This window comes from Mesoplodon mirus (assembly GCF_964341445.2).
Source record: "Mesoplodon mirus genome assembly, chromosome: X".
NCBI classification, from domain to species: domain Eukaryota; kingdom Metazoa; phylum Chordata; class Mammalia; order Artiodactyla; family Ziphiidae; genus Mesoplodon; species Mesoplodon mirus.
This window is the reverse complement of record NC_138981.1, coordinates 30415725-30439531: the sequence shown is the minus strand read 5'-3', so window position 1 is coordinate 30439531 and position 23807 is coordinate 30415725. Positions and strand designations below refer to the sequence as shown.

The 23807-nt window shown below is 39.0% G+C and overlaps 1 protein-coding gene across 2 annotated transcripts in view; it reads left to right on the top strand.

The window, feature by feature from the left end:
* Nucleotides 1-23807, top strand: part of DMD (dystrophin) — a 2064872-nt gene that overhangs the window by 1355152 nt on the left and 685913 nt on the right. For both annotated transcript variants that reach the window (XM_082609524.1, XM_082609523.1), the window contains exon 50: nt 6459-6567. In XM_082609524.1, coding sequence (XP_082465650.1) covers nt 6459-6567 — 109 coding nt within the window. The remainder of the gene's footprint in view (nt 1-6458; nt 6568-23807) is intronic.

Sequence of the window (23807 nt, the reverse complement as noted above, 5' to 3'; positions counted from 1 at the left end):
CAATTTCCATGTCAATGGTAATAGAAGCAGTTCAGAGAAGAATTATAGAGTGTAACAGTATTAGAGAAATTTTATAATTTATTAATACATAAGTAGGAGAATTTCATTTTTTAATGCAAATTAGCTTCACAACTGAGTAAAAAGTCTTTGACTGTGAGAGGTTGAATAAATGGTAATCACTTATGCTTGAATATAAGGAGAGCCCCACTTTCCCACTGAGAAGATAAAATTTATAATAAATTTTTGAGCAACTGATAGAATCATTTAGGAATGTGGATGAGATTGTCAAAGGCCTAATTATATTTAATTTCTTAATTGATTAGCACTTCCATATTTGAAATCTCACATTTTATAAAATAACACACTAATTAGGAACATTGCTTTTGCCACATTTGTATTTTATGGAAAGAGTTCATTCATAGATATATATTCCAGAACTCTAGAGCTTACTGTCTTCCTTCTAAGTGATTTGCAGTGTTTGGATCCCCGTATGGTACTGTTAAACCTCTCTGTCCAAAGACAACTAGGACCATAACTATAATAAAAAAAATTAGGATTATTTAGCTTACTGTAGCAAAGGAGAAAGCCCTCAAGAGAGACTGTGGGGCATCTCAGTTAGAGGGCATTGGCAAGAGCTGGCTGAATGATTCTAAAGACGAATTAGGGAGGAGGAAGCCATTTTGGATTAGATGCTTTCAAGAAATGGAGTCAATGTGGTGATCAGGTATCTCACAATTTTTATCTAGAAGGTGAAAGGATTAAAGCAGGGCAGAGCTGTCACTGTTAAAGAAGTAGCAGTGCCTCATATTCGTCATTTTTGTGGTGGCAGAGTGGCCTTGTCTCTGTCTAGTTTATTTTCTGTGACTGGTTTTTTATGTTCACTTGGGACCATCACACGTAGCTAGCTGCCAGTTACCAGAAGGACCGTTTTTCACTTCCTCAATGTTATCACTGGAATATTTATCCCTAACTTCGGTGCCCATTCCCAAAATATTAGGAGAGATAATCTTTTCATTTTTCTTAGATGTGAATTATTTACACCCCATCAGAATAACTTATTGTTTTGCTTTTTAAAACTATCTTTAAAAGACTTGTTTACAATGACCTTCACCACTGGTGTGAGGTTATACCCTAGGAATAATTGCTACTGGTTTATCAATTTTCTTCACTTCCTTTTTTTTTTAATTAACCAATGCTGGCAGATGACTTATATAAGCATCCCAAATTCATATTTCTTGAGATTATTTCAGGCTACTGTGCAACTTTGTTGTTCAAAATAAAACAATTGAGGGCTTCCCTGGTGGCGCAGTGGTTGAGAGTCCGCCTGCCGATGCAGGGGACACGGGTTTGTGCCCCGGTCCGGGAAGATCCCACATGCCGTGGAGCGGCTAAGCCCATGAGCCATGGCCCCTGAGCCTGCGCGTCCAGAGCCTGTGCTCCACAACGGGAGAGGCCACAACAGTGAGAGGCCCACGTACCACAAAATAAATAAATAAATAAATAAAATTAAATAATTGAAATGCAAAAGACATTATAAGCTAATATGAACTGACTCTTTTGTGAGGAACTATTTTGGGGAAAAGTCTCAATTTAGACTTACTCAGTAGTTCATGCTGGAACTGGACAAGCATTTTAGAGTTTTGAATTTCATCCCTGGTCCTCAGTTGTATTAATTGCACTTATAGAGACAGACATGGAGACATAGATGTTTCAATTACAATATTCACATGCACGTCTGTGTATATTAAGCCACAGGTGGATTCATTTATTTATGTAGCAGATATTAATATCATGCCAAACATTGACACAAGAGAAAAATATAAGATTTTAAAATTTTGAAATCCCAAATTCAGGTAGTTTAGAATTATATTCCATTTTAAATTTAAAAAGGAAACCTATATTCAGAAATATTTTTACTTGTAATTTCTGCTCTTCATAAAGAAGAAATTTCACATTGTTTGATATAGTAGTCTTAACATTTAATGACTAACTCCAAGTAAATTATATACAATGGAAAACAATGCTCCGGTGCAAATGCCCACTAAAATAAATTAGTTTTGCCCTTTTAAAAAATGATCTCAGAGTTTCTCCTTTTCAGTAAAACGAATTCACTATGACTGTTGAGTTTTGAGCTCTTGTGAAGAAAGCCTGGGATCTGCAATTTGCTTAGCTTATTCAAAGTTTGAAAACTCTAGAAATCTAATCAAGAGTAGTACTTGCTAACTATTATTCCACTAATTTTATGTTTAAAGATGTTGGAATTTAGACATACATTTGATTCCCTTAAATTTGGTTAAAGGTTATTAACATGATTAGCAAATTACCTTTTACAGATTTTTATGAGCACAGCTTAAAGTTTATTATGTGAAGAATGCTGCAATAGCTGCTGCAGCCAAACATTTTTTGCTATCCAAAGGAACTTTACAGCCTAATAGAAAAGATGAGAGAATAAAAAATCTGGGCACATGCCAGAGAACCAAAAAGCAAAACAAAACGAAACAAAAAAGAACTTCCATAATATATAAATAATCAATTTCAACTCTAAAGTACACCAGGTACTTGAAGAAGTTGTAAGGGTGTTTTTGTGACCAGCTGAATCAAAATCTATAGCCATTTTATGTGATGTTGTTTGCTAATAATTATGAAAGATTGGGAAACATACACTTCTGAGCTTCTTGCATTTTTGACACTTTGCAGTATCCTCAGATGTTTGGTACATTGGGGGTTACTACTTAATTTTTAAAATCTCTACATCTGAAATTATATGGATATCTCATTTAACCATCTGGAAATAACAATGGGCAAGATAACATTCTAATAAATGAATAGACCATTCTGAGTTTTATGTATTAATAAAAGGGAATTGAATATATAAACATGTTATTTTCAGGATAGCCTGAACCAAATCTTTTAAGTGTTGAAATATTTTCATTTTAACTATTTTAATGAAAACTTCATTGACTATCTTCTGTTTTGCTTCATTAAGCGGTGCATAATAGCTAACCAACAATTTTACAGTACTTTACAGTTCACAGAGTTCTTTTCATGTAAAATATCTCATTTAGTTTCTCCAACAAAAGTATGGGTTAGGTGGTAGTGTTATATCCACGTTTCAAGGATGATGAATTTGAGTGACCTACCTGATTTGCCAGTGATCACACAACCAGTAGTAATGAGTTAGGACTGGAATCCAGGACTTCTGATTCTAAAACACAGTGTAATTTAAATTTTTCTTAATTTTCAGGGTCATCATTATAAGCATTGATTATTGTTCTATTTCATTGAACAGTTATTGATGCCAAAAACTTGGCCTCTATGTACTGGTGCCTCCTAATTGAATCTCAGAGACAGAGTTTGGGGTGAAGTAGAAAAGATTAGTTTTATTGCTTTGCCAGGCAAAGGGGGATACAGCAGGCTCATGCCCTTCAAAACTGTGTATCCCAACCTGGGAGAATTTGGTGAGGAGTTTTATAGCAATGGTTCAAGGGCGGGGTTGCTGATAAGGATCTGGGTGTGTGCAGGGCCTGCCTTCCTTTAATCTGGCCTCAGGGAGTCTACTGGTGAGCTTCTGACTTTCTTGAGGTTATCAAAATGTGACCTTCTCTCCGGAATGCAGAATGCTTCATCAAGTAGTTAGCATCTTCCATTTGGTGGGGGTTTTAGTTCTGCACAAGAGCTCAAAGATATTGTTATGTGTATCTTTTGAGGTGGAACCAGGACCTTGCCCCAAGGCTGCACTATTGGTTTTTGACTGCTCCTCCTTTGTCTCCCCGAATCCCCTCCCTTCCCTGATTAGCAACTGTTCCAACCTGCCCTTTAGCACTCAAGTGAGGTCTCGAAGGCTGAATGAAGCCTATTTCTTACAAACAAGAAATGGGGGACACAGAAAGACTTGTGTCCAGGAGCCCCGCCGGGTCCTGCTCAGTTTCATTATGTGCATGGAATATGAAGTTCAGTACTGATCACTGTTGCTTCAGTTGAGACCCAGATGAAGTAATTTTCTTTTAGAAGCCAGGTTGTAAGATAAATACTTTAAATATTAGAATCTAACTCAATGCAGTGAGATGCTTACACCATGAGAAGAAAGTGAAACCTAAGCCAACTGTAGAAACAGCAAATTCCCATCTCTCCTCACCCACTCACTATGGGGCCATATGCTTATTGAGCGGAAGAGTGGGCAGATCTCAGCAGTATGTAAATCAGTCTCTAATCTCCCTCTCCCTCTCCCAGCATATATAGGTGACTTCCTATAGGTTAAATGATGTATGATGAGACTTCACCATCTGCTGCACTCTTATCCCTTCAATAAGTGACCAAGATCATGACATTTTCTAGTTATCTACTTTTACATTTATTGTCTCTTCCCTATTATCTATTGCTCTTTTGTTGCTATTTTTTGTTTTAAACTTCTAGTTCCTCTTAATATTCTGTCCCTGTGAACTCACTGCAACTTTGCAGGGGAATCAAAAGACCAAATATATATATATATATATATATATATATATATATATATATTCATTCACTAACCTTTGATAATATTTAATTCTCAGCGTTTAGCTTGATGTCAGAATGGAAAAATATCTTCCGCATGTCATGACTTTCAACAGTGGTTTTCCTCACTGATCAGAGGCATTTTTTGTTTGCTTTTGGATTCAAGGCTTATGTTTTAATAAATGAAAAGAGTTATATTCCTTGATGTGATAGTAAATGTTTAGCAGCACGCACTCTGGGAGAAGAAATTAAAAGCCGTGATTTGACATGATCTCAGACACAATAGAATAAATAACCTTAAGAGCATAGATGATAGTTAAAATAGGAAGTGATGACATTTTAGTATTTATTTTAGTATTTATTCCCTTGGCAGCTTTCCTTAAGTGGGATTCCTCAAGAAAATTAAGTCCTATAGAAAATGATTTAAGGACCTATTTTCTTATTTTTGTCAAGGATGGTACATATCTAGTCCATTGTAGATGCTTAGGTAACTTATTACTTATAATGGACACCTTAGGCCTTGGTCCTGGACAATCAGCATCAGCATCAACTGTACAATCGTTAGAAATGTAAATTCTTGGGCCCCACTCAAGACCTATTCAATCTAGAGCTCTGGGGCTGAGAGCCAGCAATCAGTGGTTTAACAAGACCTCCAGGTGATTCTGACGGTCCCAAAGTATGCGAACCACTGCTCCAGGGTATTAGGATAAACTCTCCCCCCAATCCATTGAGAAAGTTTGCCCTACGACCTCTGAGTCCTCTGCTTCCAGCTAATGGAAAAGGAAAGAATGGGTGCAGAAACCTTATTCTTTTTTCTTTTTCATGGTACACGGGCCTCTCACTATTGTGGCCTCTCCCGTTGCGGAGCACAGGCTCCGGACGTGCAGGCTCAGCGGCCATGGCTCACGGGCCCAGCAGCTCCACGGCGTGTGGGATCTTCCCAGACTGGGGCATGAACCCATGTCCCCTGCATCGGCAGGCGGACTCTCAACCACTGCGCCACCAGGGAAGCCCTCTACTGGCAATAAGTAATCTTATGGTTACTCAGAGGTGCACTGGAAGCAGCTTGTATCTGCTCATGAGGGTCTGTTAGCAAATTTTCAGGCATTTTGTGAGCTACTTGACATTCTCTTGGTAAAATTGGCTATAGTGGGAGTATTTACACCACAGAAATTAGAAAACACTAAAATCAGTTTTTTCCCCCAGAGAGCCAATTATTAACATATACCAACACATCACGGACCATATACGGGCTTGGCTGACTCTACTGGGAGCTCTGCAGCTATAATGACCCTCAAAATGGTCCTGCTTTGAACCAAATTGGCTCAGCTTTTATACTCTCACCTTGATCAGTCCTTGAATGAGGGCTACCCTGGGAAGGGAATGCCCTGGGGCAAGGCAGATCTCTTCAGCTGAGACAGTCCCTAAGGGGACTGACAGCTGAAGGATGTCTACTGAAATCTTCTTCACCATTTGGGACAACAGTCCTTCCTTAAAGTAGACTCTGAGAGGCTTATCCCCATGTGTACCACAGCCCCTCTCTCCAAGACTTGCTAATAGGATTGATCTGGAGTGAGTGAGGACAGTAAGATATTTTTAATGTTCTCTGGAAAATTCTTGTATGCAGCCACATTAGATACTTTTTAAAAGAGTCAAGCCAGTTGCTGAGATGATACTGTTTTTTTTGTTTATTTGTTTTGCTTTCAGTAATGTTTGCGTTCTACCTCCTTTCAGTGAAATTGCATCTGGAGCAACAGCCTGTATGCAGCAAACAACTGATAAAAATTTGTAGTGTGGTTGGCTAAGATAATTAAAATACCTTTGAAAGGAATTCCACCCAGAAAAGTTACTTTAGAAATAAAATACTATAGACATACAGGAATGTATTCACAAAATAAATGAATAACTTCATGAATTAAGTTACTTCAAGATGTTAAATAAATAACATGTGTGCTTTTCTATTAAAGAGGAAGTTAGAAGATCTGAGCTCAGAGTGGAAGGTGGTAACCCATTTACTTCAAGAGCTAAGGACAAAGTGGCCTGGCCCTACCCCTGGACTCACCACTACTGGAGCTTGTAAGTATGCTGGATCACATTCTCTGTGGCTGTAAACACTTGCTCAAAAGCACAACAGTGAGATGATCCCTGGGTAAAAGGGAAAATGTGTTGTAATTCTGAAAATAGGAATAAACTTGTATTATTTACTCTGCAAAATGTCTTAGAGTAGGTTCCTTAGAAATAGACTGATTCAGAGTATGGAATGACAAAAGTATATTGGGGTGTGTTCTCCAGAGATGCACCTACAATGAAGAAAGGTCCATGGCAGCGACAGCAGAAGAGGCTGAAGGGTGATTTGACTGCAGCAGAGGCCTCAGCCAATTCCACAGGGGCCTTAGAGCTGGGCTGGCTCTGCAGAGCTGTCCTGAATTGCAGGAGAGGGCCTGGCCTTTGTATTCCTGAACTAGGCAGTCATTGCCCAGGGGCTGCCCGCTGGGAGGAAAGGGAGATCTTAGAAGATGCTTCTGGGGCCAAAGGCAATTCCAAGTAAAGAATACCATCAACAACCAGTACTCCCAGTAGCAGGGATGGGTGTGTTGTCCCTGAAGAAGGAATCAGGGTAGAGCTCCAGAGTAGCCTCCAAGACTAAATATGTGAGGATTCCATCTCAACAAATCCTATATCCTTTAGATAATCTTCTTCAAATATGCCTACACAAATTCCTGAAACCACAGAAACACACGCAGTCCTCCTAGCACTTCCCCCTTGTCCCATTTAAAAGAAATCTTAAGAGCTCTTCCATTTTTAGTTTAAGAAAAAGAAAAATGGACCATGGCTACCACAATTAGACTTGGGAGAGGAATGTTTCTTCATTTAGCTATAGTCTTAACTTTTGTTTTTATTGCATATTTTCAGTCTATGTTATTTCACTTTCTATTCATTTGTTAGTAGAAGGTATGCATAAAATCTCATGGCAATGTTAAGGCTGGCTTTGAATCTCATGGACAAGGAGCCAGAAAACTTCTCTGCTGTACCAATTCTATAATTAAGCAGAAGTAAAAAAAACATCCTTGGTTGTTTTTTTCTGTTACTGTTTTTTGCTTCCTTTTTTTTTTTTTTTTTTTTTTTTTGGTCAATCTGGGACACCACAATTGCTATATCAGGGTTTATATTCAACTAATTATATCAGGTTTATTTCTTTTTACAACCTGTAATTTTTGGTTCCCTCAGCACATATGCATAGTTTGTCCCTATATAATCATTTATTGGTATTCGTTCTCTAGCTTTCTCCTGTGTGTTCAGCCTCAGACTCTCTAACTCTGTAACAAGATTGGGTTCCAATGATTTGTTTGTAAGTTTGTTGAACTCTGAACATAATTATGGGTTTATGCCCCTATTTAAGCTACTATCACATGCTTGGAAGGTTCCAAAGGCAGGGCACAGAAATCTGTTTAACCTGTAAAGTACCTAGATGTGACAATAATATTTCTAATGCAGAATAGATTCAAAGTTCCAGTTTCGGTTTCCAGAAACATATTTAATCCGTCCATTTAATAAATATTTATTGAGTAACTTCTATGTATTGAACATCATACTAGGTGCTGAGGATGCAGCATAGAATAAGTTAAGGTCCCTCCCTTTATGAAACACATACAGTTGACCCTTGAACGACATGGGTTTGAACTGTGTGGGTCCACTTATGTGCAGAATTTTTTCAATAGTAAGTCCTACAGCACTAAATGATCCACAGTTGGTTGAATCTGTGCATGTGGACATGGATACAGAGAGCAGACTGTAAGTTATCCATGGATTTTCGACTGCAGTAAGTCGGCAGCGCTAACCTCAGTGTTGATCAAGGGTCAACTGTACTCTGATTGGAAGAGAAAGATGATGAGCTAATAAAGAAGAAAACAGATACTATCTCGATATTGTTCAGAGTTATATAGTCCACAGATTGATATCAAATGGACACTTATTAGAAATGCAGAATCTCAGGCCTCACCTCAGACCCAGTGCATCAGAATCTGCATTTTAATAAGATCCCTAGGTGATTCGTTTGCACACTGAAATTTGAGAAGCACAGTTATGGAGAATAAGAAAACAGGGTAAGAGGAAAAGTGAGTGGGAATGAAGACGTGATTGTCTGTAGTTGGGTCAGTGAAGCTTTTCTATTAAGAGAATGCTTAAGAACATGAGAAAGTTGATGGAAGTCAGGAAGTAAGCCTGGATGTATATATCAAGGGGAGACTGTTCCAGGCAGAGAGAGAACAACCAGAGCAAAGGCCTTGAAGTGGAGGAAGATGCGGGAATAACAAGGAGACCAGTGAGGCCAGAGCAGAGGGAGAGGGGACACGTGGCCAAAGCAGAGGAAAACTACATCTTTCATCTCTCCTCCCCTACTTCCTTCTCCCCGTCTGAGAGTCTCATCTGCCTTACTACTCCTTCCCTTCCCCCACTTCCTCCACATTGCCACCAGTAGGGAGAGTCTGAGAATGCCCTCAGCTCCAAGCCACTGGTGATAGCTGGTGGAGTTGGGGCCAGAGCTGGAGGAGAACTGAGGGAAAGAGGAACTTTCTCAAAAGCAAGGCCTTTCATTCCTTATAGCAAACTGACACAGAGCTGGGCATAAAGTAAAAATGTTAAATGCACAAATGTTAAATACAAGTGAGTCAGGTCCAGAGCTGGGCACCAAAATGTTACTAAATTCAGGTCCGGCTGCTCGCCACTTGAAAATCAATACCTGAAAGGCAGTTGTTGGTGGAAAGGAAAGTTGCTTTTAATCAGAAAGCCAGTAATCTGGGGAGAAGGTGGACTCATGTCCCCAAAAAGCAACTCCGAAGATTCTGCTTGGCCGTGAAAGTTTTAAAGGGAAAAGGGGAAGTAATCTCAGTTAATAATTGGGATGGGGGTCAGAATCATTGCCATCCTCCACTGCATGCAGGCTTGTGGACTTCTTGTAATCTTTCTTTAGATGTTATCTTGTTCACACAGTTTGTTCATGAGATTGCTGAAAGGGAAGCTAGGGAAGAGATCTGGTCATCTGTTAATTACTTATTCTTCATTTCTACTTCTTTAATCTATGGAGAGAACAAACAGGTTAGGCAAGGTAGTGTGTGATCAAAAGATTTGGAAGGTGTGCTAGGGCCAGAGGTGAGTAGAGCATGACGGTGCCTGGTTTAAAGTTAGTGACAAGACACAAGGCACCTCCTGCAGAGAACTCTTTCCCGCAAAGCGCTCTTTCCTGCCAAAAGCTGCTTATAAAATCAAGCATTCTTTTTTTCTTTAACATGGTGGTTTAAACATCAGAATTGAATTAAGAATGTTTAACTTTCTGGAAGTCAGGAATATAATCTGAAATAAATACATATAAAAAGGGAAAATATAATTTGTAATACAGCTCTGATATGTGATTATTATTTCATACACTATATTGTAATACAATATAACTTATCATTCATTGTAGTAAGTTTTTTCCATTGCACTCCTACTGTTGTGCGAGCTGCTTTTACATATACGTCTTTATCCTCAAAATAATTGCCAAGTATATATGGTTATACACAGTATTTTTAAGGTAAGGATCTCAAGGCTTGGAGGGAAAATAGTTAGATGAAGGCTACACAGCTGGGAGGAAACAGAGCCAGGATTATAATCCAAGTGTGTCAGGCTCCAAAGCCTGTGTTTTGTTTTGTTTTGCTGTGCCTTGTACTATCTCTCTGTCCAAGAAGCTAATAGAAATTCTAGATATGAAGGCAACTAGCCAACAGTTAATGTTATTTAACTCAGTCTTAGATGTATGGGGAGTAAAAGTGAAATATGTTTCTCTGTCTTTTTCACTTAAGGAGTAGAAAAAATCAGTTTATTCTATTTGAATTTCTTAGAACCATAGAACTCTGAACCTAGAATAATCATTGAAAGTATCTAGTTGAATATATTTCTTCTGTATGTGTGGAAACTGAGGCCCAAGGGGCCTTTTTAAAAATACTAAACCAAGCTCCTTTATGACTGCTTACTTACATTATGTCATGTGATGAGGTGGTTCTGCCTGAGTTGTATAAATTATTTCAATTAGCAGGACAAATAGGCATGCTGGAAAAAAACTTTTTGTAGTTGTTGCTTAGATACCTAAGTGTATCAGTTTTCTATCTCTGCATAAAAACACCCCAAATGTAATCACTTAGAACAAGTGTTATTACTTGCTTATGATTTTGTGGGTCTGCAGTTGGGCTGTGATTAACTTAATAGGTATTCTGAAGGTTTTGCTAGGGGTCATTCATGTACATGCAGTTATCTGGCAACTCAACAGGAGCTAGATGGATTCTCTCAAATATCTGACAGCTGGCTGTTGGCTGGAGAACCTTGGTACTTCACAAGGCCTATCATCCTCCAATAGGCTGGACTGGGCTTCATTATATGGCATTCTCAGGGCATTGTTTCAAGAGGATGAGGGTGAAAGCTACAAGATGTCTTGACGCCTAGACTCTGTAATTCATACATCACTTCTGCTACATTCTATTGGTCGAGGCAAGTTTTCAGTGCAGCCCACATTCAAGGGGCAGAGAAATAGATCTCCCCTTTTGAAGGGAGGAGCTGCAATGTCACCACAAAAGGATGGGCATACAGGGATGGGAGGCTTTATTGTGGCCATCTTAACACCCAAACCACTACATTGAAGAAAAAGGGGAAAAGCAGAGATCAAAGTGTTGTTCTATATGCAGTGTCCTATGTCAATGACTCTCAAACTTTACCATCATCAAAATCACCCATTTTTTATTAAAGCACAGATTGTGGGGCTTCATTTCCAAAGTTCCTAATTCAGTAGATCTGGGGTGACACTTGAGAATTTGCATCTATAAAAGGTCCCCAGGTGGTGCTGATGCTGCTGGTCCTGGGACTGCACTTTAACAACTACTGCCATGGGCCTATGGTGAGTGGGGAAGGAGTTCATCCCTGCTTCCTGCCAGCAACGTAGTGTGGAACCTGAGTGAGAGCCAGTGCTGTGGATGCCAAAGGGACCGCCACGTTATTTCAGGACCACCTGCCCCAGGACTTTGTAGCTTGGGAGTTCAAGTAGATGTACAGCAGGCCTAGGCAGTATTTGCCTAGGAGAGCAGCTTAGAGACCTGTGGGGAGAATAGCCATGCTTATACAAAGCTCCCCTGGAGACTCTCATAAACGTTTAGGTAGGCAGGACTTTGAATCAGACTGAAGGCCTGCTTGGCAGATGGAGGCAAAGAGCCAACAAATCTGGTTGTAAATGTCAATGTGAATCCTTTCTTATCCACAAGCTGCTGGGTCTGGGAACATTCACATACCACAATACCCGATTTAGCATTTCCGAAAGAAATTGCATATAGAACATGCTTCATGTGAAGACTCCAAATCGGGATATTGGAGTTCTTCAGATTTCCCAGTGTAATAACTGTGAAATGAATGACCATTGTATAAATAGACACATAGAAGTGCCAGTTAATAGAGGTTTCTAATTGATTAAACACTGGTAAAACCATCTCTTCCTGTAATTAATTTTGGAGAGAGCAAGTCTCAAGTGTAATTAGGAAAATGCTGCACTGGAGGTCAAGAAGCCTAAATTCTAATCTCAGCTGTGCTGCCAACTAGATAAGGGATCAACACACTCTTTTTGTAAAGAGCCAGATAGTAAATATTTTCAGCTTTGTGGGTCATGGGATCAACTTTGTCAGTGTATACTAAAAGCAGCCAAACCATAGACAATATGTAAATAAACAGTCATGGCTGGGTTCCAATACCACTTTATTTACAGAAACCAGAAGGGGGCAGGTGGGAAAAAATTTGGCCCTTCATGGCCTACCCATATCCCCTCAGCACTAGTCCTTCTTGTAAACCCTGAGGCTTCTAAATGCAAGCACCTGGGACTCTGCCCAGGCACTTTCTCTTGCCATAGGAGCAGCTCACCCACTTGCAGAGCAGGTTGGAAGTGCTGGGAAGGAGGCACCCCTAGAACAGTACTCACCCACTGATGGATAGAAGTTGATGCATAAATACTGTGCCCTCTTTATTCCTTGGGTAGGACAACTCCAGGGCATGGTTCACACCGACATCTCCAGGGGGTTGAACCACAGTTGACCACAGTGATAACCTGTTTATTAGCATGCCCTGTAGAGACTTCCTTCCCATTCCTGTTCATCTCCTTACTCTTCCACCACAGCTTTCTGGTATCATCTACCAATTAAACTACTTGTAATTAAATCCTTGTCTTAGAGCCTACTTCTGGGTGAACCTAAATTAATACAAAAGGTCTTAGAATTACTGCCATGGTTTTACCTTTTAAATGAGTTTTGTTGTGATTCCCATTTTGTAGATGAGAAGACCAAGGGACAGAAAGAGTAAAAATGTGTCCAAAGTTACAAAGCTAGTAAGTGGCAGAGTGGGTATTCAAAGATTCATCTCTGTGATGCCAAAGCATATGCTGTTAATCAGAACACTACATCTCAAGCAGTGATTTATTTATCTCCATCTGAATTTTTGAAGGCTATACTTAAATACCAAACACATATAACATTATTTATACATTTATTAGTCAAACTTCACTTGCCTCTCTAGAGTTGAATAAAGCATCCCAAGGCTATTTCAGTAATACTTTAAATATCTAGGCAATTTGAGAAAAACATGAGGTTAATTGGAGCTTAAATATAATCTTGGCATACTATTTATTTGTTTGATTTAAATTGTGAGAAAACAATTCATTTATTGTGAAAATGACCTTCGTTTATCTGTCATGGTCATGAGAGAAGAAGGAAGGAAGCTGTCAATTAGTTCTCACATTCTTACTCCTCCTTTGGGTCCCCACCCGTCTCAGAAACAAGAGGAGGAGTGTCACCCCTACCCCTTCCTGTTTTGGCTAGGTTTCCAACTGTTTATTCTGCTTCAGCTGAACCCTTAGAATAAGGCATATCAGTTTCAGCCAAGTCTTTCTCTGTCTCGTTAACAGCTGACTACTTTACTGTAAACACCTAGAACAAGGCTATACCATCATTGGTTTTATAATTAAAACCTCTAAACCTTAAAACTTCCTGAAAGTCTAGGACACTAGGCGTAAGATTTTATATCAGAAAGTGAGGTCCCCTAATCAATTATGGCAACAGGATAAGAAATGAATTTTTGACCCTCCCCAAGAGAGTTCAAAGCCCTGAGGAACTACAGAGAGCCTCCAGCTCTTGGCAGCAATGAACTAACTAATTAATTAATTAACTAACTCATATTTGTATACATCAATGAGGTGAGGGTGCTTGAAATATAATGAGATATGGTACACTATACAAAGGAAATTGACAGCAGTAAACCCTGGCTGGGGAGGCCCCAGTATTGGTCACATTGATCAGAAGGAAGTCTTTGGATGTAGGCCATGGGAGTCTTTGGTCTCAGGCCAGGTTCTTCAACAATGTTCCCTGGTTCACTGGGAGGATGTAACAGTGGTGTCATTGTTAATATCCAAGAAAGTGATAGACTGTGAAAACTAGAGTATTTAGATGTTAATATCCATTTTGTGATGATGAAGTTCCCTTTGTTCTTCCTCTCTTAACCTTTTGGCAGTTTTATTACTTCGTTACCATCTCCGTTTAGGGCTGAGCTTTGGGGTCTGAACCGGCAAAGGAAGAGAAGCTCCAATCCATCATGTCTAATGCTTATTGGAAGCATTCCTGGAAGTTTCAGTGTGTGTGTGTGTGTGTGTGTGTGTGTGTGTGTGTAGGAGGAGAATAACATCAGTGGTTGAATAAAGTATTCTGATCATTGGAGATTTTTCAATTACCCATACCCTGCATTTTAACAGAAGTAAAGGGTTTATTACAGTAAAATTACCTTAGCCTTCTTATATTATTTAACTCCTTCTAAAAAAGGACCTTTGCTGGAAATCACTATAGAATATACCATAATGTTGAATTTCTTCTCAAGCTCTTATCAAGGAGAAATTAGAACTGTTTAAACATATTGATGAGAATAGGTACCCCTCAGCTCACAAAAGTGAGGCTTCTCCATATATTCCTAATATTTTCCAAAATTTCACTTAATCATTTTGAAATTGAATATAACTTAACCCTCAAAGAAAGAAAATTCCAAAAGGAAATTGTAGCAGTTTGCACTTAAATTGTAGATTCTAAGATTGTGATCTGAAAGGCCTTTGAGAGGTCATTCATTCTCCTCCACTATCTTCACGAAAAGCTCTTTCTCTCTCTCAGAAGCAATCTTAAGGTTAACTGCATACTCCTTTTAAAAATCAAGAGTAGGTGGCATTCCACCACTGCTGATATACTTAAAACCATCTTTCAACTGCCTAACCCAAGTTCCAGTTACTGTCTAAATTACTTTTTGAGTAGGAAAAGTACATTTAGACATTCTTTGAAGTCTGTTACTTAATCTCCCTTCAAACTTTCCTTTTCTGGCACAGATCAGGTGAGTGCCCATGGCCTATGAACAAAAAAACTGTCTCAAATATTTAAAACATCCCTGTTTCTCCAGTGTTTAAACATCTCTGTGCCCCCGCTTCTAACCTCCCAGGTGTGTTTTCCATACTTTTCTCTGTTGTGGGCTTCAGAATTGGACCCAGTTCCGTAATTACCATTCTACTCATGACTCAGCCACATCACAAAGTCTGCATACCCTTTTCCTACCTTTATACGATGCTATCGTTCTGCCTGCAGTAATGTTCTACTGGCTCGTACTAAATGTGACAACTATTTCAGGACCTGGTATTTTTTTCTTGGCCGCATTTTAGCTTAGCCAGTCATGTCCTTCTGTATTGGAACTTCCAAAAAAGGTTTTCTTTGTGATACAAAGTATCTTTAAATTGACTCACATGATTTTATCATCAGCATTTATACATACTCATGTCTTCCTCATCCTAGAACTATTCTACTTCAACCATACATACTCCTCCAGGTACTGCGAAATCTCTCTCCTCTCATTCATGGCCACTCCTTTAGAAAGAGTCATCCACATTCCTCCCTCTGTTTTTCCCCCCACTGCAGCCTGGCTGTGTTACCAACCGAACTTGGGTCCACTCGGCCAACATGCCCCAAAGCCAGTCTACTGACACTGGGTTGTGGTGAAGGAACGTACAGTGTTTATTGCAGGGTGCCAAGCAATGCTCAAAAGACCAAAACTCCCTGATGACTTTTAGGCAAGGGTTTTTAAATACACTGTTAGAGGAATAGAGTCATATGCCTCATCAACTCATGAACCTTCTTCTGATTGGTTGGTGGTGAGGTAACAAGGTGATGTTTTGAGAACCTCAGTCATCAACTTTCTAGTTCCATCCAGTCCGGGGTCTACATGCTTGTGGGTAGCATGGAGTCACCATGTAGTCACCATCCTCCACTGGCAGGGGTCTTAGTTTCTGCAGAACAACTCAAAGATATGCATCACATTGTTATGTATGTTCCTTCAGGAGGAACTAGGAGTCCTGTGACTCTATTGTTTTTTTTTTTTACATCTTTATCAGAGTATAATTGCTTTACAATGGTGTGTTAGTTTCTGCTTTATAACAGAGTGAATCAGTTATACATATACATATGTTCCCATATCTCTTCCCTCTTGCGTCTCCCTCCCTCTCACCCTCCCTATCCCACCCCTGTAGGTGGTCACAAAGCACCGAGCTGATCTGCCTGTGCTATGCAACTGCTTCCCGCTAGCTATCTATTTTACGTTTGATAGTGTATATATGCCCATGCCACTCTCTCACTTCGTCCCAGCTTACCCTTCCCAATCCCCATGTCCTCAAGTCCATTCTCTACGTCTGCATCTTTATTCCTGTCCTGCCCCTAGGTTCTTCAGAACCATTTTTTTTAGATTCCATATACATGTGTTAGCGTACGGTATTTGTTTTTCTCTTTCTGACTTACTTCACTCTGTATGACAGATTCTAGGTCCATCCACCTCACCACAAATAACTCAATTTCGTTCCTTTTTATGGCTGAGTAATATTCCATTGTATACATGTGCCACATCTTCTTCATCCATTCATCTGTCAATGGACACTTAGGTTGCTTCCATGTCCTGGCTATTGTAAATAGAGCTGCAATGAACATTTTGGTACATTTTTTTTTTAATCATCAACTGCTTGCATCTGCTCTTTGCAACTTGGGAAGGCCTAGGAGACTAAAGCCTTTTTTCTGCAAACAGGCAACGGAGGACACAGAGAGGCTTTTGTACCTGGGAAGGCTTCGCCAGGTCCTGCTTGGTTTCAGTCCGCCCTTTTCTTTGCTGCTCCTCAATCCTGAGGGGAACAGGGGTGGGACAAGAAAGGGATTACAGTTTTGGATAGAAAAGTTAATCGTAAACTCGGTAGAGGAACTCGGTTTCAGGGGGACTCGGTTTCAGGTGTGTTCCTCCGTCAGTCCACTGAAAGTATCCTAAGGCCAGAAATGACCTCTATGTTAAAATACCATTTCAATCCTCATCTTTCTTACTCTCTTAGCAGCATTTAATGCAGTTGGCCCTTCCTAGTTTGAAACATTTCTTCTATCCCCTCACATACATAACACCACCCTCTTTTTCCTCTCACCTCCCTGGCCACTCTTTCTCAGCTTCCTGGCTGGCTCAACCTTCTGTCTTTGGATTTCAAATGTTTAAAGTAAGGTAGGCATGCTTTTTTTTCACATTCTTTAATCTCTTGAGTAATCTCATCCACTTGCATGGTTTCAAGTACCAACCATATACTGAAGTTTCCCACATTGTTACTTTACATCTACACCTCTCTTTTGAGTTCTAGATCTATATACTAATTCAGAAATTATAGCAGTGGAAAAAAACCAGATAAATATTCCTGTCCTCGTGGAGCTAATGTTTTTGTGGGAATAGACAATAAAGAAAATAAGTACATACTATATATTTGCATGTTATGAGGTAATACTGCAAAGGGAAATAAAACAGGGAAGAGTGTAGGGAGTATGAGTATGAAGTATAACGGTGGAACTTACAGAGACTTCATTAAAAAGGTGAAATTTATGTGAAGACCGGAATGTGCTCAGAATGTGAGCTAAGTGGCTATCTAGGGGAAGAACCTTCTAGGCTGCAGCATTCCAGGAACGGCATTCTAACAAAGGCCATGACATGGGAGGATGACTAGAATTGGAAGAATTTCCAGTGGGGCTGGAGCACAGTGAGTGAAGGGGAGAACAGTTAAGAGATGAGATTACATCAGGGAGAGCTTTAGAGGCCATGGCGATGACTTTGACTTTGTGTAAGATGAAGACGTAAGAGAGGCTTTCGAGCCCAGCAGTGAGATGGTCTGACATGTTTCGGCAAAAACTTTCTGGATGTGTTAAGAATAAACTGCAGGGAGAAGAGGAAGGTGGAAGCAAGAGAAGACCAGGTAGGGGATTAATGCAATAATTTAGGTGAGAAATGAGGATAGTTTCATCTAGAGTAGGGGCAGTGGAAGTGATGAGAGGTGGACAGATGCAGGGTGTGTCTTAAAGCTAGAGCCAACAGGATGTGCTGACAGATTTGATATGGGGAATGAGAAAATGTGATGAGGTTTTTCACCTGAGCAAACTGTAAGGCTGATGTTGTCATTGACGGAATTGGGGAAAGTGGTAGGAAGTACAGGATGGTGGGAGGCAACGTAAAAATCTCTGATTTGTGCAAACTAAGTTACATTTGCCTACGAGTTAACCAAATGGAGGTGTAGTGTAAGTAGAGGGACGTATGACCTGGAGGTTAGGAGAGAGATCCAACCTGGAGATGTAAATATGCAATTGTTAGCACAGAGCTGAGCCATGAGATTATGCTAATTAAAGCCAAACAGTAACTATAGATGGAAAAGAGAAGATATACAAAGATTGATCCCTGGAGGACTTCAGTGGTAAGAAGTAGGGATTATAGTAATATGTTCTGAAGTAGGAGGAAAACCAGGACAGAGAAACCTAGAAGCCAAGTGAAGGAAATGAATTAAGAGGAAGGAACTGATAAACTGTATCAAATGTTGCCTATAAGTCTAGCAAGAAGAAGCCTGAGGATCACCCTTAGATTTAGCAAACTTGCATAGAGTGGTAGGGGGATGAAATATGCTGATCAGCATGAATTCAAGAGAACCCATGCATCCAAGAACTCACTCAATGTCTGCACTTGGATGTCCCCCAGACTCTTCAAATGCACCACATGCAAAACTGAGCTAGTGAATTTCCTCTTCTCCTATCTCAGGAAATAGCAACACCACCCACGCAAGCCCGTACCAATAAGTGATCCTGGATGGAGACCTCCTTCTACCTCACTTTCCTCATATAATCAACCACCGAATCCCACTGATTTTATTACTTAAATATCTTTCAAGTTATTTTATTATATCCATCTCCATCCCTTCGGCCACCATCATATTTTACCTGGATGTTTGCCTCCTAACTGATTTCATTCACCTCCCTCTAATCCATTCCCCATATAAACATACTCCATAAAGAATAATCATGCAAAATGTAAACCTCATCCTATTATAATCCTGTAATGGTGCCCCATTGCTTTTAGAATAAATCTCCAAATCATTAACATAGCCCACAAGGTCTTACACGATGGTACTGCTACCTGCCCTTCTTGTTCCACTGTCCACCTTTTTCTTCAAAGTCCAGCCCTTCTGGCTTTCTTCAGTTCCTTTAGCATGTCTGCTTCTTCCTGGACTCAGCATTTCCACATCTACTGCTCTCACCTGGATGATCTCTCCTCTCATTCATCCTTTAGATCTCAGCTGCACAGGGTCCTTCCTTGATCGCCTATTATACAATCTCAAAGTATACCTTTTCTTTTTCATATCCTTACCATTATTTTGATTAATGATTTTTGTAATTATTTAACTTTCATTTGCTAATAGACTGTAAGTTCCAAAAGGATCCTATTTTATATCTTATTTATCAAAGTATGCCCTTTTGTGTGTGCAGCTTTTATTCAGTGACTAGCTTGTGGTAGATGTTAAACCTCATATATTTTGACCAGATAAACAGTACATTTATTTTAGAGTTGGATCAAATAAAGTCGACCTCCCATGTAATTATAATACGAGAGAGATTAAGTGGTTATGTGGTTGTCCAGCTGTTTAGTAGAAGAATCTGGACTCAAGCCCACATCTCCTGAGTTTGATCTCAGTGCTCGCCAATATTCTTATATATCTCAACTTTTATTTTTCTGCTTAGACATAGCTGATAGGTACGCCTATCCACACATTCTCAGTGGTAAATCCAAATTTTTTTAAGACTGCTGTATTGATCAAACAGGGATGTGCTGTGGCTTTGATGCAAACCTTGCAGCCTAAATCTCACCCCCATCTCATTCCTTAACTCTCATTCTTGACTGTGTCTTGTTATATAATTTGAGAACCTCTATAGTCTAACATGCTATGTTCCTCTTAAAATTTATATTTATTTCTTCTCTCATCTTCAACATTTTAAAGAAAATATGTTTTCATCTCATTTTCCAAAGTACTTGCCAGCCTATGATGAGTTCATTAAACAGACATTCAATGTAGCTATTCTAATATTTATGCAAAATTGCTAACAGCACTAACTATACCAGTGCCTAAATTGAATGATAACCTACCATAGGGAAAAAAGTCAGAATTATAATACCTTCAATTCTTTCTTCTGAGATAATTATCACAACTTCAAAAAAATTGTTGTCCCACATTAAAAAGCAGAAGCTAAATAGCATGAAACTAGAAAAGTGGGAGACACCATTAAAATAAAATAATTAGTAGCCTCCACTCGCCGCAACTAGAGAAAGCCTGCGCAGCAACAAAGACCCAATGCAACCAAAAATAAATAAATTTATTTTAAAAATAAATAAATCAATAAAAATAAAATAAAATAATCAATCTCCCATGTCACTTCAGTTTCCCAGGACTGTTCTTTCTTCTTGAAGAAATTTATGGATAAAAGATATAAATAAACTTCCTGTGTTTACTGTGGATTCTAAGTGGAGGAGGTAGTTTTCCTTCTCATGTTGAAATGAATAAGAATGCTGTTTCCTTGATTATTAGTATTTTTTATTGAAGTATAGTTGATTTACAATATCGTGTTATTTTCAGGTGTACAGCACAGCGATTCAGATATATATATATGAATATATATATTCTCAGATTATTTTCCCTTATAGGTTATTACAAAATATTGAGTATAGTTTCCCATGCTATATTAATATATTTTTTAACCCTATGATTTAGTGATAAGCATTTTTGCTTACTAAGTCCAGCAAGCCCGAAATAGGAGCCCTATTATTTTTCCTAATGATTCTTATTTGTTTAAGGTAAAATGTGCCTCTTTCTTTTGAACCTGCACTCCATGTTTAACAAATAAGGACATAACTCAGGACCGAATCGTGCACTTTGATTTGAGATTTATTTTCAAGAAAGGACCCAGTTTCACAAGAAATTTTATGTTTTCCTATATGGCTGACATCCACTCCCAGCAGCTGAAAGACAAACTTGTCTAATAAAGCTTTCAGATTCAATTTGCTCTCTGCATACAGCTTGAGGATCTCTGGAGGTCATTCACAGCATGTGCTGCAATCCCAACAGGGAGAAGTAATGAAAAGATTCTGGTTAAAAAGCTGACACTATCCTTTCTAACCTCCTTGAATGTGAATATAATAAGCAAGTTTACAGACACAAATCTCTGTGATTCTGGGGATTTCCATCTTGATCTCTGACTCCAAGGAAGAGTTGAATGCATGGATTTGTATCTATTATCTGGGTGAATAAATGCTTCATATTGAGCATATTGAGGAAAATATGCTTTACAACAAAGGTCTGAGGTAAATCAGGGAAAACAACGTTGTCACTTCATGTTTAACTCTGTTAGAGGGTCTCTAAGATCTCACAGTCTGATTCTATTCCAGTAATACCTAGGTATATCAGAGCTTCGTTCAAAAATAATGCCTGTTTTCATTTCGATTATTCCCCCTGGCTTTTGCATTGACCCAAACACACCTAATATTTATCTTAGAGCCAACATGCATTAATGCCTTGCTCTGTACCAGGCATTTTGGTAAATATTCCTTGTGGATTGTTCCATTTAATCTTACAACAGCCTTATAAGATAGGTTCCACATTAATTTCTTTTTTACCATAGGAGGAAAGTAAAGCTTACTGAGAGTTGTTATCCCAAAGACAATCAGCTGCTAAGTAGGCACAGCATGGCCCTGTATCTCCCTAAACTTCATATCTGTCTTTAAATCTTTATGTCAAATGTACAGGTGATGCAATGGACTCCATAGACTGTAGAATCAACTCTACTATAGTGTTCATACTTTTGTAACATATTTTCCAAGTGCAATTCAATAGCAATAGTCCTGCTTCCCCCTTTTTTCTTCTGTTACGTGACATCCAAATCTTATATTAAAGCTATGTGGGTGGACTTAGGTCTTAAATAGCAGCACCCTTGATGCTTAGTACTAACCTTGTAGATATTGAAGTGATTTCAGTAAAAAGAAATACATAATAATTTCTTCTCTTCTCTTCTCTTCTCTTTCCTCTTTTCTTTTCTTTTCTCTTTTTCTCCCCTGGAAGATAGGGCCATGGGAATGAAAAAAGAAAAGCATTGAGATGATAAAACTGATTCTCCCACAGTGTTACTGTTTAGCTTTATTTATTCTCCCAGTTCTGTATCTGTCAGCCCAAGGTCAAACAACCAGTACAGTGGCAGAATTATAAAAAGTAGGTCTGAGAGAAGACCACAAGGCACTGTAGGTCTAATGCCCTGCTACAGTTGGAAATCAATTAAAGAAATCTCTTTAAACAGTGCTTCATTTAATCTCCTCTTAAAGAATACCACAACCTTCTTGATAAACTCTGTGTGTGTGTGTTCAGAACTGACTTTCCAAAAATACCGCGTAGTCTTTTCTTTGTTCGGTTGCTGCGGTGAACAGGTGGACCCCACTGTTTACTTTGGCATGAAATAATTGAACATTGCCTTGGACTTCATCCAACCAAGCACACAAACCAGAAACCTAGGGTTCATCATCATCTTCTAGAGACCCCCCCCCTTCTGCCCTCAAAGTCACAGATGCCCCTCCGATATGTCCCCATACCTCTCTTTGCCTCCCATCTCCAATTTCAACCAGTCCACTGCCCTCCTCCTTGTTATGCGTCACATGGTAGGTCTTCTTAAGATTTCACTTGAAAGGAGTTATATGCTTAAGAAGCACTAAAAGCCCCTGGACTAGATGATGTCGAAATTTCTCTGAAAATAAAAGGGGGTGAAGTTAACAGCCTTGTTAAGAACTCATCAAAATGGACATTGCTGACCCCTCTACTAGCCAGTGTCCCACTTAAACATGCCCCTAGACCGGAGTATATTTTTCACAACTGGATAAATCTGAGGCATTATAGTAAAAGGCATCGTGAGAAAGGCAGTGGGTGCAAGTGGATTGAAATGAATGAGTGGGCAGACCTAAGTGGGCAGAAAAGATGAGGACGGTAATAAGCCATACTAAGAGATGCACGCTCGAGGAATAAATTGGCAGTGGCAGAGGAACTAAAGGAATGATGAGGTGGGTCAGACTGCCACATGAAAATCAACTAAAACAAGTCACGACTACAGTGAGCAAAGCTGGAAATGGGAAAAACAAAACATTCAAATCTGTATGATCATAAATAATAAAATCCTTTACAAGTTTATAATATCTACTTTGATCTTAAAAATATCTCTCAAGAATGAAGATTATCTTTTTGCTGTAGTTAGGGAAACCAAATAAGCGAAGACTCAAGACAGAAGCTTTAATATTCCTATTTCTAGTCCGTTATTCCTCTAACTACACTGGGGAGAATAGGAATTTATTCGCGAAATCATTAGCACACTGCAATTAGGGGATGCCTTTTGAAGCTTGGAAGATGTAATTTGGGATAAATTTTAAAAATGCTTATTTTTATAAAGTAAGTTATTAGTTTATAGAGTTGACTATTTCAGTGAGAGGTATAGGTTAATGACATAAACCACTTCAAGAAGGTTTTAGATCAGGGGTTGGCAATTTTTTCTTTTTTTTCTGTTAAGAGCCAAATAGTAAATATTTTTGGCTTTGCAAGTCAGAAGGTCGACTACTGCTACTGAAATGCAAAAGCATCCATAATCAGTACATAGATGAATGAACGTGATTTTGTTCCAATAAAACTTTATTTTCAAAAATGGGTGGTGGGTTGGATTTGGCCTGAGAACTGTAGCTTACTGACCCCTCTTGCAGATAAATACTTACAGATAGGTTCATATTAATTAATAAAGAGAATATGGGATTGTTGAATGTACTTCTCTAATCTTTTTAAGGCTTCCTCCATGGAGAAAATTATTTCTTATCAATAGTGTTTTTAA